Below are 14,499 nucleotides of genomic sequence, written 5' to 3'. Positions count from 1 at the left end.
CGGCGCCCCCGCCCGGCGCGCGCCCGCCGCCGCCTCGTGCTCGCGCGCGGCCGTTAACGGACGCCGGGCGGGGGAGGGGCGGCGGCGCGGAGGGGCCGGGGCGGCTGAGGTGGGGGCGGGTCGCGGCCCCCCCGGCGGGGGAAGGTCGGGGCGTGCGTCGCGGACCGGGCCCGGCAGCTCGGGGCGGACGCAGGCGGGCGGGGTCCCCGGGGCCCCCTCCTCTCCCCTCCCCTCCCTCTTCCCTGCCCTCCGGCGGCGGGGCGCCCCCCGGGGCGCGTCTGCGGGAAGCGGGGCGCCGAGGGCCGCCGCTCCCAGCCGTCCACGCCTGCATGCGTTCCCGCTGGCACGGCACCTCCTTTCTGCTTACTTAACCCCCCTTCCCTCCCCCCCCACCCCCCAGTTTATTTTTTCCATCGTTTGTGTCTGTTTGGTGACCGCGGGGCCCCTAACCCAGTGTCTTGGGTTTGGGGGCGGGAGGGATGCGCGCCGAGTGCGGGGCTTATTTATTTCGGGTTAACCACCCCCCCGCCCCCATTTCTTTTGCGCGGGGCGCCCAGCTAGGACGCGCGGCGGATGGTTTCCTGTCTTTATTGGGGATGCGGAGACTACCGGGTTTTGGGTTTCTTTCCCCACCCTTGAGGAATGGAGACCTGTCAGTTCTCATTAGCGCGAAGGCACGGTCGGGGATGGTCATCGCAGGGGTGTGGTCAAGCCGGGAAGCGCCGGCGGGGCCCGAGAGTTTGCGCCTGCGCCCGGGTTGGGGAACTCATCAGCGCTCGGGTATTTTTGCCGTCCCCCCCCCTCCCCGCCCCCAGTGCTTAGAGATCAAAGAAGGTACCTGTGCTAGGTACCGAGAGAGCGGGGATCTGCTTACATTAGACCTGCGCCGCCCGGGAAGGGGGCCGCCCGCTGGCCGCACGGGACTGTTGAGCGCTTGGTATGTGGCTGGACCCAGCTGAGATGTCCTCCGGCTGAAAAAGACATATCTGATTTTAAACACTAGGTATGGAAAGGGTGGGGGGGAAACAGTAAAAGATCTCATAATTTTTTTGTGTTTAAATAGTACATGTTAAGATGATAATATTTTGAACCTAATCGGGTCAACCAAAATAAACCGTTAACATTATTTACACCGGTATCTTTTTACTTTTGTTGAACGTGGCAGCTTGGACGTTTGAAATTACATTTGTGGCTCGCCTTATATTTCTATTGGACAGTGCTCCAATAGAGCATCTGAATGGGGGCAGGGCGGCTGGGAGCCTGTGCCGTCTGCTTATCTTTTCCTGCTTCCCTGATGGCATGTGGCCTCCTGTCCCCTAAGCTCTCAAGGAGCCCCTGCCTCTTGCTTCTCACTCTGAGCTGAACTGAACTGTTAAGCTGATTGCAAATGAGGATCTTGTCCTCATTTGCAGAATAATGCAAGTTAATAGACCAAATTTTCTTTGTTGAAAAATTTTCTCTCTGCTGTGTATTGGAGTCTGGAAATAGTTGTGTTAGGTTAGAATCAGAATCAGATCGTGAATTATTGAGGATGAGTATTTCCAGTATTCGTGTGTGGGTTCTGTAAAGAGCATGTTAATTTTCAGGCCCTCTGCCACCAAAATGAACTGGAAAGCTAATGCCTTCCGCTGAGTTACTGTGACTTTTGCTTGGGGGCTCATCCTCTGTCTCATAACAAAGTATCCAGGAGAAGAGTCATTGTTTCAAGAAAGTGGTAGAACATCTGTGATGTTTCTCTGTCTGGGTTTTGTAGTCTCTGAGCGTTGCAATGTAGCCAGACATTTTTGTAAGTGTTACAGAGTGAGCTAACTGTTGCAAGCCAGGGTTGACAGTAATGTTACTTTAACTACTTTCTGTTTGTTTGTTTATGCCGTAACGGGGAGGAGGCTTGAGTCTGAGGGTAGAATTTAATCCAGACTGGTAGCTGTAATTTTTCACTAGCAATATAGGAATACCTTTTTAGGAAAAATACAAACACTGTGCCATATACCCTGCCCACTTTCTCTTTTCCTGTGTCTGTCTTGTAAGACTGTTTAGTATTCAGTCCTTGTGTCTAAACACATTATGTTATGGGTGGAACATATTTCCAGATGCAGATTTTCCCTGGACTGTTATCCTAACTCTGTGCGTCTGCTGTATTCCCGTGGAAACCCTCTGCTCTAAGTTTCTTTAAATGATGTTCCTTGAGCATGTCCCTGTGTGTGTGTGTGCAGAGGTGTTTATTCTGTTCCCCTGGAGTGGCTTTAAAATGCCCACCTGTCTGCCGGCGCTGTGTTTGTCTTTCAGAGCGCAGCCCAGGGCTGACTTAGACTACTCGCCTTCCTCCTGGCATCACTGCCACTTACAGTGCAGAATAGCATGGTGGATAAGAATTCTTGCTTGGAGCCAGGCTGTCTGGCTCTGAAATCTAGCTCTTCCACTTCCCTAGCTGTGATCCCGGATTGCTTGCGTCACTTCTCTATGTAAAAGTTTCCTCATGGTACCTACCTCTTGAGACTGTTAGGAGGATTGAATGATTTAATACATGCACAGCGCTTAGAACGATGCTTGGCATCCAGTAAGGGTGCTAAGTGTTAGCTATTGTTCTGTGTATACACTATGGCAATCACGTATCACTTACCGTGGTGTCTTCTGTTAATGGGAGCTAGTTTCTAAAGTTACCTTGTGAGGCTAAAATGCCACAGATATGAATACAGTGTCCAGCTCCTAGCATTGCACATTGCACCAGACTCCAGTATAATCCGTTTCACTGCACAGGCACTGAGTAAATAAGGAATTATAGTGAAGATCCAAGGCACCTTTCCGCCTTACCTAGAACTTTAGAATGAGTAACATTTAAAATCAGCTGATGGGAGAAAGATGAGTTGATGAGGATATTCCAGCTTATAAAATTATAGATAATTTAATGAAGTTTATATTAGTTGAGTTTCAAAGCTCTCCCATTCCAGTTCCCTTTCATTTAGGGAGAGGTGTGTCTGCCGTACTTCTCCCTTGTTGGCGATGAAGGAAACCCATCATTGAGCTCCTTCAGGCGTCACTTATGGTCTTTCTCTCTGTTGCTGTCTCTAGATCCCCACCATGTTGATTTACTCCCCACCTTGTTCCCCTGAGGGTTGGAGGCGGAGCCCACCACAGCCAGCTCTGCCTGCCTGGTCATTTCCTCCCTGGGACCCTACGTTGTCACGCCTGCCCTTTCATGTTAGGTGTTAACTCTTGGGCCTCTGAACTTTCTGTGAAGCGTTCTCTTTATGCTTGGCCACTTCATTCGTTCTTCCATTCAAATATGTATTGACCTGGATCCAGATATTGGGAGACAATCAGGACTAAGAAAGACAAGGCAGCTCTGGGAGTAAATAGCGCAACAATTTAGGGGATAAGGGAAGGCCTCTAAAGGTGATATTTAAGCCAGGACCCCAGGGGTGGAGAGGAACTCGCTCTGTGCAGTTCTGGAAAGTGTGTTTGGGGTGGAGGGACAAGCAAGCACAATGCCCCAGAGACATGGAGCCCTTGACTCATTCTGCAAACCCACAGGATGCCACTGTGATGGGAGCTGAATGTGTGAGTGCATGAGGGCGGCGGGAAAAGAGGTTGGGAGGATCCTCCTGGATCTGATAGGTCATGGTAAGGACTCTGGATTTTATTCTAAGGGCCTGGGGAAGCCACTGAGGGATTTAAAGCAGGACTGTAACAACTGATTTGTGTGTTTAAAAGAGCATTCCTTTTAGTTTAGTGTGGGAAGTGGAGGGGGGAGGGGACAGCGGAGAAGACTGGGAGCTTAGAGCCCAGGCAGGGAAAGGAGGATATTGCGACATCCACGTGAGATGGTGTGATCTGTGATCCGGCCGGGGGTGGCGGAGGAAGCCTGGGAAGTGGTCAGATTTGGGGGGCCCTGCACATACTCTACAGTGTCACTTGGGGGATTTGTCAGGGTGGCTGATGGAAGTGGGATGGGAGAGAGAGGAGAGGGTGGTGCCAGGGTTCTGGTTTGAGCAAGTGGCGAGAAGGTGGTTTCATTACTGAAAAGGTAAGATTGTGCAAAGGGTTAGGATTGGCGGGAGGGCCTAGGATTGGGACCATTCAAGTCAGAAATGCTGAATAAATATCACAGACAGCCCAGAACTTCATATATGTTATGGCCTTACGATATCAGCGTAGAAGTAGATGGTCATCGGGGCGCCTGGGTGGCTCAGTCATTAAACGTCTGCCCTCGGCTCAGGTCGTGATCCCAGGGTCCTGGGATCAAGTCCTGCATCGGGCTCCCTGCTCAAGTGGGAAGCCTGCTTCTCCCTCTCCCTCTCCCCCTGCTTGTGTTCCCTCTCTCGCTATGTCTCTCTCTGTCAAATAAAATCTTAAAAAAAAAGTAGATGGTCATCTTATAAATGCTGCTTGGACAATGGGTAGCTGTTTGGAAGGGAAATATACGTATCCCTGCATCACTTCTTACAGTCAATTGGTGGGTCACATTAAAAAAAAAATTTTTTTTTTTTTAATGAAACAAGAGTATTCAGGGAAAACATGAAGAATTATTTTATAATTTCAAAGTGGTGAAGGTATATGTGAGTGTGGCCGAATCCAGGCACCATGAAAGAAAATATTGATAAATTCAGCCACTTAGAGATAAAAACTTGTGTCAAAAAGTGTAAGAAACCAGACCGAAAGTCAAAGGATTGACGTCAAAGTGGGAAGAACAAAAACAGCACCACAAAAGACTACTTTCCTCTCTATGTAAAGAGCTTTCTTGAATGAGAAAAGCTCAATCTGGAAGGAAAATGGGCAGAAGATCCAAGCACACAGTTTATGGGGAAGGAAGTACAAGTGACTCTTAAATTTCCAGAGCTGAGCAGCCTCACTAGTGATAGAAGGGCTGAGACAAAACCTCATCACATTGTCCCACCACTGTCACCCGTTTCTCACCTCCCGGTTGGCAGGAGTGAAGCACTGGATGATTGGTGGGTGAAGTGGCGAAATTGGGGCCCTGCGTAGTTGGGCGTGCGTAGTTGGCAGGAGCTGATAACCAAACGCATACAACCTTTAGCCTATGGAACTTGTCGAAGATACACACATATGAGATGTCCTGGGTACCTGGTGAACTTTAGAGACTGAAACAACCCAGATGTGCATCAGAAGTTACGGTACAACCGTATCACGGAACACAGGGGTTAAGGCGGCTTTTCCTGCGCCCTGGTAGAGAGTGACCTTTGAGGTTAGCTACGGAGAGACAAAAGCAAGTGCAGAACACATCAGGAGCCCCAGTTTGTATAAAAAATAACAGACGCACAGGGTATGTTGAACTTTTTATTTTGGAATAATTAGAAACTCACAGGAAATTGCAAAAGTGGTATCTAGAGGCCCATGAACCCTTCATCCACTTTCCCCCAGTGGTGCCATCTTACATAATTGTAGTGGAGTATCAAAGCCAGGGAACTGAGATTAGAGAATACTGTGAACCAGAGTACAGGCTCTTACTCTTACTGTTTTTTACGTGCCCTTGTGTGTGTGTCTGTCGGCCTGTCTCTGCAATTTTATCCTATGCGTAGGTTCACGGAACCACCGCCAGTCAAGATACTCTCTTGTTTCACAGACTTTCTTTGTCAGGACACAGAAGAGACCCTAACGGTGGGTGATTGACCTCAGAAAGGGCATATGGGTGGCCGAGTGACAGGAGAGGAGACATTCCTTTTCAGTGTCCTAGTATTAAAAATCTTACTTTTTCAACAGTTTGTGATGCCTCTGAGACCTTTAGTAGAACTACAGACGGGCAGGGGGCCTCGAGCCCTGAGTGGTGCAGGAGGTCCAGGGAAGGGGGGGTTGTGACTGGGGGAGAGAAGGGGCTCCAGCGAAGCCACAGGGCTCTCCTGTTTGGAGGCCAGCTGGAGTTGAAACCCCAGTCTCAAGGAGGGAGTATATACACCTGTCATGTGCTGCTGAGTTTGAATAAGAAAAGTGGCTGTTGGATTAACTTTATTAGATCCTTCCTCACTTTAAAATTGAGGCCAGGTTTTAACTGGATCCAAAAATAAGATGATGGATAAAGCATTTATCTTTTCTTTCTTTCAAAATGGGTGGGGGGTGTATTTCTCAGGTGAAACTCAGCTGTGATGGAAGAAAATCAGGACAGAGATTGCCAGGGGTAGGGGTGGGGCAGGGATTGGCTGGGGAGGAGGCCTGAGGGAACTTCCTAGAGTGACAGTAATGGTATTTAGCCAAGATGGGGGGCTGGGGCTGGGTTACAGGACTGTCTCCTTTGTCAAAACTTGCCTTGAAATTTGTGCATTTTACAAGGGAAAAAAGTTTCTGCATTTTACCTTAAAAAAACTGTAAACAAATATTGAAATCTAGAGCAATAATATGCATGCTGACGTGCTAACTGATGAATTATAATTGATGTCTGCCACTTACTTTGCAGTTTATCAAAATAATAAGGTGGATTGATGGATGGACAGAGGGATGGGCGGATGGACAAAGATGGGCAGATGTGATAAACGGCAAAATATTAATTATAGAACATAGGTATGTGATGTTCATTGAGAAAGATTTTTAACTTTACTGTGTGTACAGTTTTTCTTTTTTTTTTTTTTTAAGATTTTCTTTATTTGAGAGAGAGAGAATGAGAGAGAGAGCGCACATGAGAGGGGGGAGGGTCAGAGGGAGAAGCAGACTCCCTGCCGAGCAGGGAGCCCCATGCTGGACTCATCCAGGGACTCCAGGATCATGACCTGAGCCGAAGGCAGTCGCTTCACCAACTGAGCCACCCAGGCGCCCGTGTACAGTTTTTCATAATGCAATTTTGGGGGAAGAAATCTACAAGAACATGAAATTCCCTATCCTACTATTTTTGACCATCATTTGGTATTACGTTCTCAAATCTTGAACCATGTAAAGGAGGCCTGTGTTTCATTCTATTAAAAGAGCCTGTGTCTTATTTCCGCTTAATCACCTACTTGAGTTGTCAGCTCTTTGCCACCTGCCCTTTGTCCTTAAGAGGTCGAGGTTCAAGGTTTTCTGGCACTTTCTGGGGAAACAGCTCAAGGCTATTAACTCAGTGGATTATCATGATCCCCGAGTCCCTTCTTAGCTAACAGGGACCTCAGCCTAATTCTCCCACCTTCCCTGTACAGAGGTTGGGGGGAAGGTGTCCTGTTCATTGAAGATGGGGAAGAGTTCTTGCTTTGGGTGGCCTTTTCTTTTGTCACTGACTTTCAGGCCTGACTGCTGTGAACCCCCTCTCCCCACGACCAAGTGCTGTTCTGGGTGCCTTTGAGCGGTAAGCTCTTGCTCTAAATTGGCCCCATTTTATTATTTTATTATTATTTTTTTAAGATTTTATTTATTTGAGAGAGAAAGAGAGCACAGAGGCAGAGGGAGAGGGACAAGCAGGCTCCCCGCTGAGTGTGGAGCTCGATGGGGGGCTTGATCCCCAGGACTCTGAGATCGTGACCTGAGCTGAAGGCAGACACTTAACTGACTGAGCCACCAAGGCGTCCCAGAATTGGCCCCACTTTAAATAAAAGAGAAAAAAGGCTTGGTGGTCCCTTACGTCATCTTTCCAAGGAAGGGTTCAGAGGCTACGTAGACTTTTTAAAAAATACTTTAAGGGGCGCCCGGGTGGCTCAGATGGTGGAAGCGTAGAAGGCCCGACACATCCCTCCCACTGCCAGTAGGGACAGGCGTCCATATTTTTGTCAGTCTTGTTTCATTTCCACCCGCTCATCCCCCTTTAAGGTAGATTACCTGAAAAACAAACTCCAGAAATAATGCCATTTTCCTTCCGTGTCATGGGCTTTGGAAACATTTTATTTTGGGGCAGTTTCAAATATTGACAGAGTAGAAAAGAATCTGTGTGTTTGTCACTGGTTGGCCACATTTTGCTGTTTTGTCGCCACCCCACTCCTTTTTTTTTTTTTGGTTGCTGGAATATTTGATTTGATTTTTTTTTTAAGATTTTATTTATTTATTTATTTGACAGAGAGAGACACAGCGAGAGAGGGAACACAAGCAGGGGGAGTGGGAGAGGGAGAAGCAGGCTTCCCGCCGAGCAGGGAGCCCGATGTGGGGCTCAATCCCAGGACATGACCTGAGCCGAAGGCAGTCGCTTAACCAACTGAGCCACTCAGGCGCCCCGATTTGATTTTTTTTAAGTAGACTCCACGCCCAGTGTGGGGCTTGAACTCACAACCCTGAGATCAGGACCAGAGCTGAGATCAAGAGTCAGACGCTTAACTGACTGGGCCGCCCACGTGCCCCGCTGGAATATTTTAAAGCCAGTCCCAGATAGATCTTTCACATATGAAGACTTCAGTAAGGTAACAGCTTAAGCAGAAGATAAAAATATTTAGAACTGACAGTATTTAAAAGATGCAAAAAGATGATCACCAGTTACCCACCTTTGGGGCATTCCAACGCTTGTCCCCACCCCTACACTTTGAAACAGGTAGATTTAAAAATAAAACTACCAATGTCAAGCAATAATGAAACTAAAACATTTCAGCTAGGAAGCCCGGGTGCAAGTTCCCCGTCCATCACGTGGGTTCAAGTGGGCGGTTTGTGTGAGAACCTGTCCTCTTAGGCTTAGATCCCAGTACTCATCACAGGATAACCGTGCCCCCTCCTCACCCCTATCAGGGGACATTTAACAAAGCCTGGAGGTATTTTTGGTTATCATACTGGGGGGAGGGGCGCTACCGGTATCTAGTGGGTAGAGGCCAGGGGCGCTGCTAGAACCCTACCGAGCACAGGGAGGTCCCCATCATAAAGGACTGTCTGGCCCAAACTGCTGAGGTCGAGAAACCCTAGTTCAAGACCCTGGGAGATGGTGTTCTATCACAGGTCTCTTCCCTGTGGTTCTCCTTTAACTTGCCGGGAATTGCTTAATGAACAGTGATGGGGGGGCAGACACCAATAGCTTTGACTTGTGTTGACATTTGCCAGTGTTAAGTTGAAGGTAAACCCTTACTTTGGAGAAGATTCCAACTGAATGACTTCATTCAGACTTTTTATTCTATCAGTTGTATCAACAAGGATTATTTCAGAAGTTTGTGTAACAAAATATGTATAAGGTTTCCACTCTGCTTACCAGGAAGTCAGACTCCCTCTGAGGCAAGCGGATGTGAAACCTTTTCACTTCTGGAGAGCTTCCAGAAGCAAAACAAGGCCAGGACTGTTTTAGTAGCAGTTTATGTGTGCGTGCGGATAGAAAGGGAAGAAGCAAAACCTGGAGCTGAAGGGATGGGGTGAGAAGAGGGGTGGAGGAAAATGACTTTTTCATGGAGATTCTCTAGGAGGAGCATACAAAATCAGCATGGCAGTTGAGCCTTAAAGGAGAGTGAGAACCTGATACTTCTGTGTGCTGGGCAACAGGGACCGTGCGGATAAGCCAGGATTCTCGGTGTTGGGGACCCCAGAGTCAAGTCAGCAGAGAGGGACGTGGCCACAAGTAACTGTGGCAGGATCGCAAATTACAGGTGTTATAATCGGGGTCCAGGAGCCCTGTGCCTTATGTAACTCTGTGCCTCGTTTCTTTCCAGATCGATCATTTAGAAAGTGGATGTGTGGGGTAACATGTCCAGTGTGTCCGAGGAGAGAAGAAAAAGGCAGCAGAACATTAAGGAAGGACTGCAGTTCATACAGTAAGGGCCTGACTCGTACCTGCGTTCACGTCACATAGTCCAGCTGACCCTTGAGCAATGTGGGGTGGGGGGCGCAGACCCCCCCCCCACAATTTAAAGTCCACATATAACTTTTGATTCCCAAAAATGTAACTACCAATAGCCTACTGTTGACCGGAAGCCTGACCAATAGCACAAACAGTCGATGAACGCGTTAAGTTATGTGTATTATTTACTGTATTAAGATAAAGTAAGCTGGAGAAAAAAGTGGCAAGAAAGTCATAAGGAAAAGAAAATACATTTACAGTACTGTATTATATTTATCGAAAAAGATAAAGTTATAAGTGGACCTGCTCAGTTCAAGCCTGTGTTGTTCAAGAGGTCAACTGTACTTTTTTATATTGGATTAAGAAATCTTAAGTCCGGTTTGTCAGTCCTCTTAATTCAGGTCCGAAGTTAGATACTTTTATTCAGCAATAATTTTTGCTCTTGTACTTTTGATTTCTTGTGCGTTCTGAAGTGTATCTTACTGTCACTGATTTTTAGAGCTAAAATCCTTTAGTGTCTCTGAAAGTGTTAGACCAAGAGGAATTGCAACCTAATCACATCGGAACACTTCTGATGACTGAAAAGTGACTGAGAATGAACTTGCATGCAGGGCTTTTGTAATCAAACATTTCTGTTGAGAAGCTTGGGCTCAAACTAGCCTTCTTGAGCCTGGTGGGGACAATACAGCACGGTGCTTGGGCGGACTAGTCCAGGCCCAAGGGCCTCTGCTCTTCCCGGGAAGGAGACCAACTTCTCTGTACTACAGAATCCCAAAGTATTAGTGGTTCTCTGCTATTTTACAACTTTTTTGGTATTTGAGGAATTACGCCTTCTTTTAGTAGAAGTAGGTTGGAGAAGAAAAGTGTTATACTTACTCAAGAGAATATAAAGGAAGAGTTACAGGTTCTTTTTCCCATGCCTACAGTTATATGTGAGTAATGGTAGTAAAGAGAGGTAGGTCTTTCAGATGTGCTTTGAACCTGTGGCAAGCTAACAGAAGCTCAGTTTTACAATGACTTCTGGATGAACCAATCCTGATGAGAGCCTGATAATTACAATTACTTGGTTTCTTCTCCTTAGGTCACCACTGTCGTACCCAGGAACACAGGAACAGTATGCGGTAATGATGGGGAACACCTGCCTAAAAGCTCTGCAAGTAGCCTGAGAACTATCATGTCTAGTGGGGGTTGGCCGACGATGGCTTTGTGGGTCGAATGTGGCCCTTTGTCTGTTGCTATAAATAAAGTTTTATTGGAACACAGCCACACCTATCTGTGGCTGCTTGTGTGACATACGGTAGCTGAGACAGAGACCACATGGCCCACAAAGCCTGAAATACTTGCTCTCTGGGCACTTAGAGAAAGAGTTTGCCAATCTCATACACATAGAGGATAACGTTATTGTTGGCACATGTGGACAGTTGTCCTATATTGTCTTTCCTCCATGAGTGTAGTTTGCACTAATTTTTCCTCTGAGACCTTTGAAAATTACTGTTAGCCTACCTCTTATTTCATTGAAAACAAGTGAGACAGATTATGTTTCAAAGGAGAGTTCACACACTCTCTTATTTAGGAGAAGAGATGATCTAACAGTAGTAAAGGGTGCCTCGACCCTAAGAGGGAACAGTTAGAGATAGAACTAGTGAGAAACACAGTGAAAGCCTGGTTCCCTGGGTCTTAGACTAAAGGCCCTCATCGGTGCAGACTGTTAGTTCGCCTGTGGCTTCCTGTCTCTGTGGGTTTTGATCCTTCTAAGTAGTCCTTCTTTCTCTCTGCCTCTCTGTCTCCCTCTTCTCTGTTTCCTTCTCTGTCTTCTTCCTTCTCCCTTCCCTCCATCTCTCCAAACAGATGTAGAATCAGAGAGTATTATGGCTAGAAAGCACCTGGAACAACTGTTCATTTTACAATTCATTTTATAGTCCTGACATTTACATGTGGAACTGGGTTCCCGAGAGGTTAAGTGTCAGGTCACAAGTCACCTCCCTTGTTAAAGGTTGATCTGTTCAGTGTTCTTTACTACTTTTGTCTGCTTAGACATGAATTTCATAAAATGAGACTGAAGACTTGAATATCTGTTTTTGTACTATTTATCTGATCTTGACTTTTACAACGTTAAAGCAATGATAGAAATCATGAAGGAACTTTTACATGTACCGAAACTTTAGAACTTTTATAGGTACCGAAAGAATGTGTATACTATACTTCCTCGGTGAGAAAAAGGTTTAACATCCCCACTCCCAAATCAGTAACTGACTTGAGCAAACATTTACAAAAGAGGAAATACAATGGTCCATAAAAATGTGGGACATTATTTGCAACTGGTGAGTCACTAAATTCTACCTCTGAAACAAACAAACAAAAAAGATAGAAACAACAACCACCACCAAATGTGGGAAATTGTTGGTAATCAGACATGCAGATAAAAATGGGGACAGTTTTTCACCTAGAAATTAGTAGGGGTTTTATGTGTACGCATATGCAGGTGCACACATACTACCCCATATTGGTGGGGGTGCTGTGAAGGAAACCACTAGACGTGTTCATCATTATTGCCCCTTTGGAAGGCAGTTTAGAAATACTAGTCAGAAGCCTTACGATGCTCATTCTTTGTGACCTAGAGTTTCTCCTTGTAGGAATGCCTCACAGGCGCGGAGTTGGGGATGTGAACAAATATTTTGCTGCATTTCTCTTCATGAGAAATTGAATTTTCTCTTTAAAAAGCGAGCAAGATAAAGCCCTTGCTGAGATGGCGGCGGCATGGTCTGGGTTCCCAGTTTCTTAGAGCTGTGTTTATTGCTTTGTCACATAGAAGACTTGGGAAGTTTTCCGTACACAAATTAAAATTTCCTCATACCCTGACTTGTTCCGTAAAGGGCTTCAAGTGGTAACTTTCTTTTTTTAAGGTATATTTACGTGCTCTTGTGAGAAATCTTTTTAATGAAGGCAATGATGTTTATCGGGAACGTGATTGGAACAACTCGATAAGCCAGTACACGGAAGCTTTGAATATCGCTGGTTATGCAAAGTCTGAAGAAATTGTCATCCCTAAAGAAATAATTGAAAAACTGCATATAAATCGTATTGCTTGCTATTCTAATATGGTGAGTTGTGATTTTTTATTTATTTTTATTTATTTATTTTTTAAAGATTTTATTTATTTATTTGACAGAGAGAGACACAGCGAGAGAGGGAACACAAGCAGGGGGAGTGGGAGAGGGAGAAGCAGGCTTCCCGCGGAGCAGGGAGCCCGATGTGGGGCTCGATTCCAGGACCCTGGGATCATGACCTGAGCTGAAGGCAGATGCTTAACGACTGAGCCACCCAGGCGCCCGAGTTGTGATTTTTTAAAACAGTGTTTCTAGAGAGAAAAAAACATTTTCAATAACATAGTACATTAAAAGTCAGTTCTCTAATTTCTGTTTTTAAGAAAGACATATTGACGCTTTTAGAGTGGCCTGAGGCTTTGAAAAATCAGCTTTGGATAAATGTTTCGGGATTTTAGAAATACTTTGTTTCTTGGATGGTCCTTAGAGTTGCCATGTGAGTCTGGCTTCTGGGCTGTGTCTGCTTATAAGAGAAATAAGTGCAGGAAGGCCCAGGTGTTCACAGATTTGTTTTCTGTAGTGGATTCTTCATTGGCTAGCTGTTTGGGAGTTATATTTCCAGTTGACATTTTTTTTTTTTAAGATTATTTATTTGAGAGAGAGAGGGAAAGAGAAAGAGAACGCGTGTGTGTGCGTGCACAGGGCAGGGGAGTAGAGGGAGAGAGACAGAATCTCCAGCAGACTCCCTGGTGAGCTTGGAGCCTGATGTTTGGCTGGATCTCGTGACTCTGAGATATAACCTGAGCCAAAACCAAGAGCCCGATGCCTAACCAGCTGAGCCACCAGGTGCCTCTCCAGTTGACATTTTAATGAGTTTCAACAAAGAGTAACTAGTGGAGAGAGTAGGACAGGAGAGTGATGCCTGGGGCATCAGCCGAGTCTGAAAAGTTTTATTTCTTGAAGATCTGGGGCCTTTATGGCCAGATGTTAACGTTTATCTGACCTGGATGATGGGTACATGGGGACTGATATTCTATGTACTTTTGTGGATTTGAAATTTCATAATGGAAATAATTTTTTTTTAATTAATTTTTTTTTGAAGATAATTTTTAGAAAAATAATACCGCGAACGTAAGAGTTTAAAAGGGGGTGGGGGTAATAGTCCGGGATCTTCGTTGGTTTGCATTTGCAAGAAGACATCAGTGCAAGAAATGAATTGCGGCTAACTTTCTTTGGTTTTACATCTCAGGGTTTCCACGATAAAGTTTTAGAAGAGTGCGATGCTGTCCTCAGTTTAAATGCCAGTAACTGCAAAGCTCTGTATCGGAAATCGAAGGCTCTCAGTGATTTAGGAAGATACAGAGAGGCTTATGACTCTGTAGCGAAGTGCTCCTTGGCTGTGCCTCAGGTATGGACCTCATACTTCAGTTTGTTGGCTTACATCATAACCATTTCCTTGCTTCCGGGTGGAGAAATGGCGTGGAAAGAGTTAACATTTTCCAGCCAGCTGTCTGCATGCTTGAGTTGGAAGTGATCATAAAGCAAGTGTCTGGACAGAAGAGGAGTTATAGCTGTTTTGCCTGTTTGTCTTCACAGTTAGTAAATACAAGCCTCCATTAATCATGTTTTCGTTGTTCTCCCCCCCCCCCCCAGGATGAACATGTAATAAAACTGACTCAAGAACTAGCACAGAAATTGGGATTTAAAATAAGAAAAGCGTATGTCAGGGCCGAGGTAAGCCGGAGTTCTCTGCAGGAGGTATTTTCATTTTGTTTTGTAACTTGGAGTCAGTTCTATTTTTAA

The 14,499-nt window shown here is 45.9% G+C and overlaps 1 protein-coding gene across 3 annotated transcripts in view; it reads left to right on the top strand.

Moving 5' to 3' along the window:
* The first annotated feature begins 502 nt into the window (after positions 1 to 502).
* The window catches only part of ZC3H7A (zinc finger CCCH-type containing 7A), a 33,751-nt gene continuing 19,754 nt past the window's right edge, over positions 503 to 14,499 (top strand). Inside the window, exons 1-7 of one of the 3 annotated variants that reach the window (XM_032392182.1) lie at positions 4,345 to 5,616; positions 6,407 to 6,510; positions 9,525 to 9,626; positions 10,734 to 10,773; positions 12,556 to 12,753; positions 13,946 to 14,104; positions 14,350 to 14,430. In XM_032392182.1, coding sequence (XP_032248073.1) covers positions 9,559 to 9,626; positions 10,734 to 10,773; positions 12,556 to 12,753; positions 13,946 to 14,104; positions 14,350 to 14,430 — 546 coding nt within the window. In that variant the 5' untranslated portion in view covers positions 4,345 to 5,616; positions 6,407 to 6,510; positions 9,525 to 9,558. Of the gene's footprint in view, positions 1,004 to 4,344; positions 5,617 to 6,406; positions 6,511 to 8,257; positions 9,627 to 10,733; positions 10,774 to 12,555; positions 12,754 to 13,945; positions 14,105 to 14,349; positions 14,431 to 14,499 lie in introns of those variants that run through there. The other 2 variants (XM_032392184.1, XM_032392183.1) reach the window with 2 other exon arrangements.

The sequence above is a fragment of the Phoca vitulina genome, unplaced genomic scaffold, assembly GCF_004348235.1.
Source record: "Phoca vitulina isolate PV1807 unplaced genomic scaffold, GSC_HSeal_1.0 scaffold66, whole genome shotgun sequence".
In the NCBI taxonomy this organism is placed as follows: domain Eukaryota; kingdom Metazoa; phylum Chordata; class Mammalia; order Carnivora; family Phocidae; genus Phoca; species Phoca vitulina.
The sequence above is the reverse complement of the archived record's forward strand: the minus strand, read 5'-3'. Positions and strand labels throughout refer to the sequence as shown.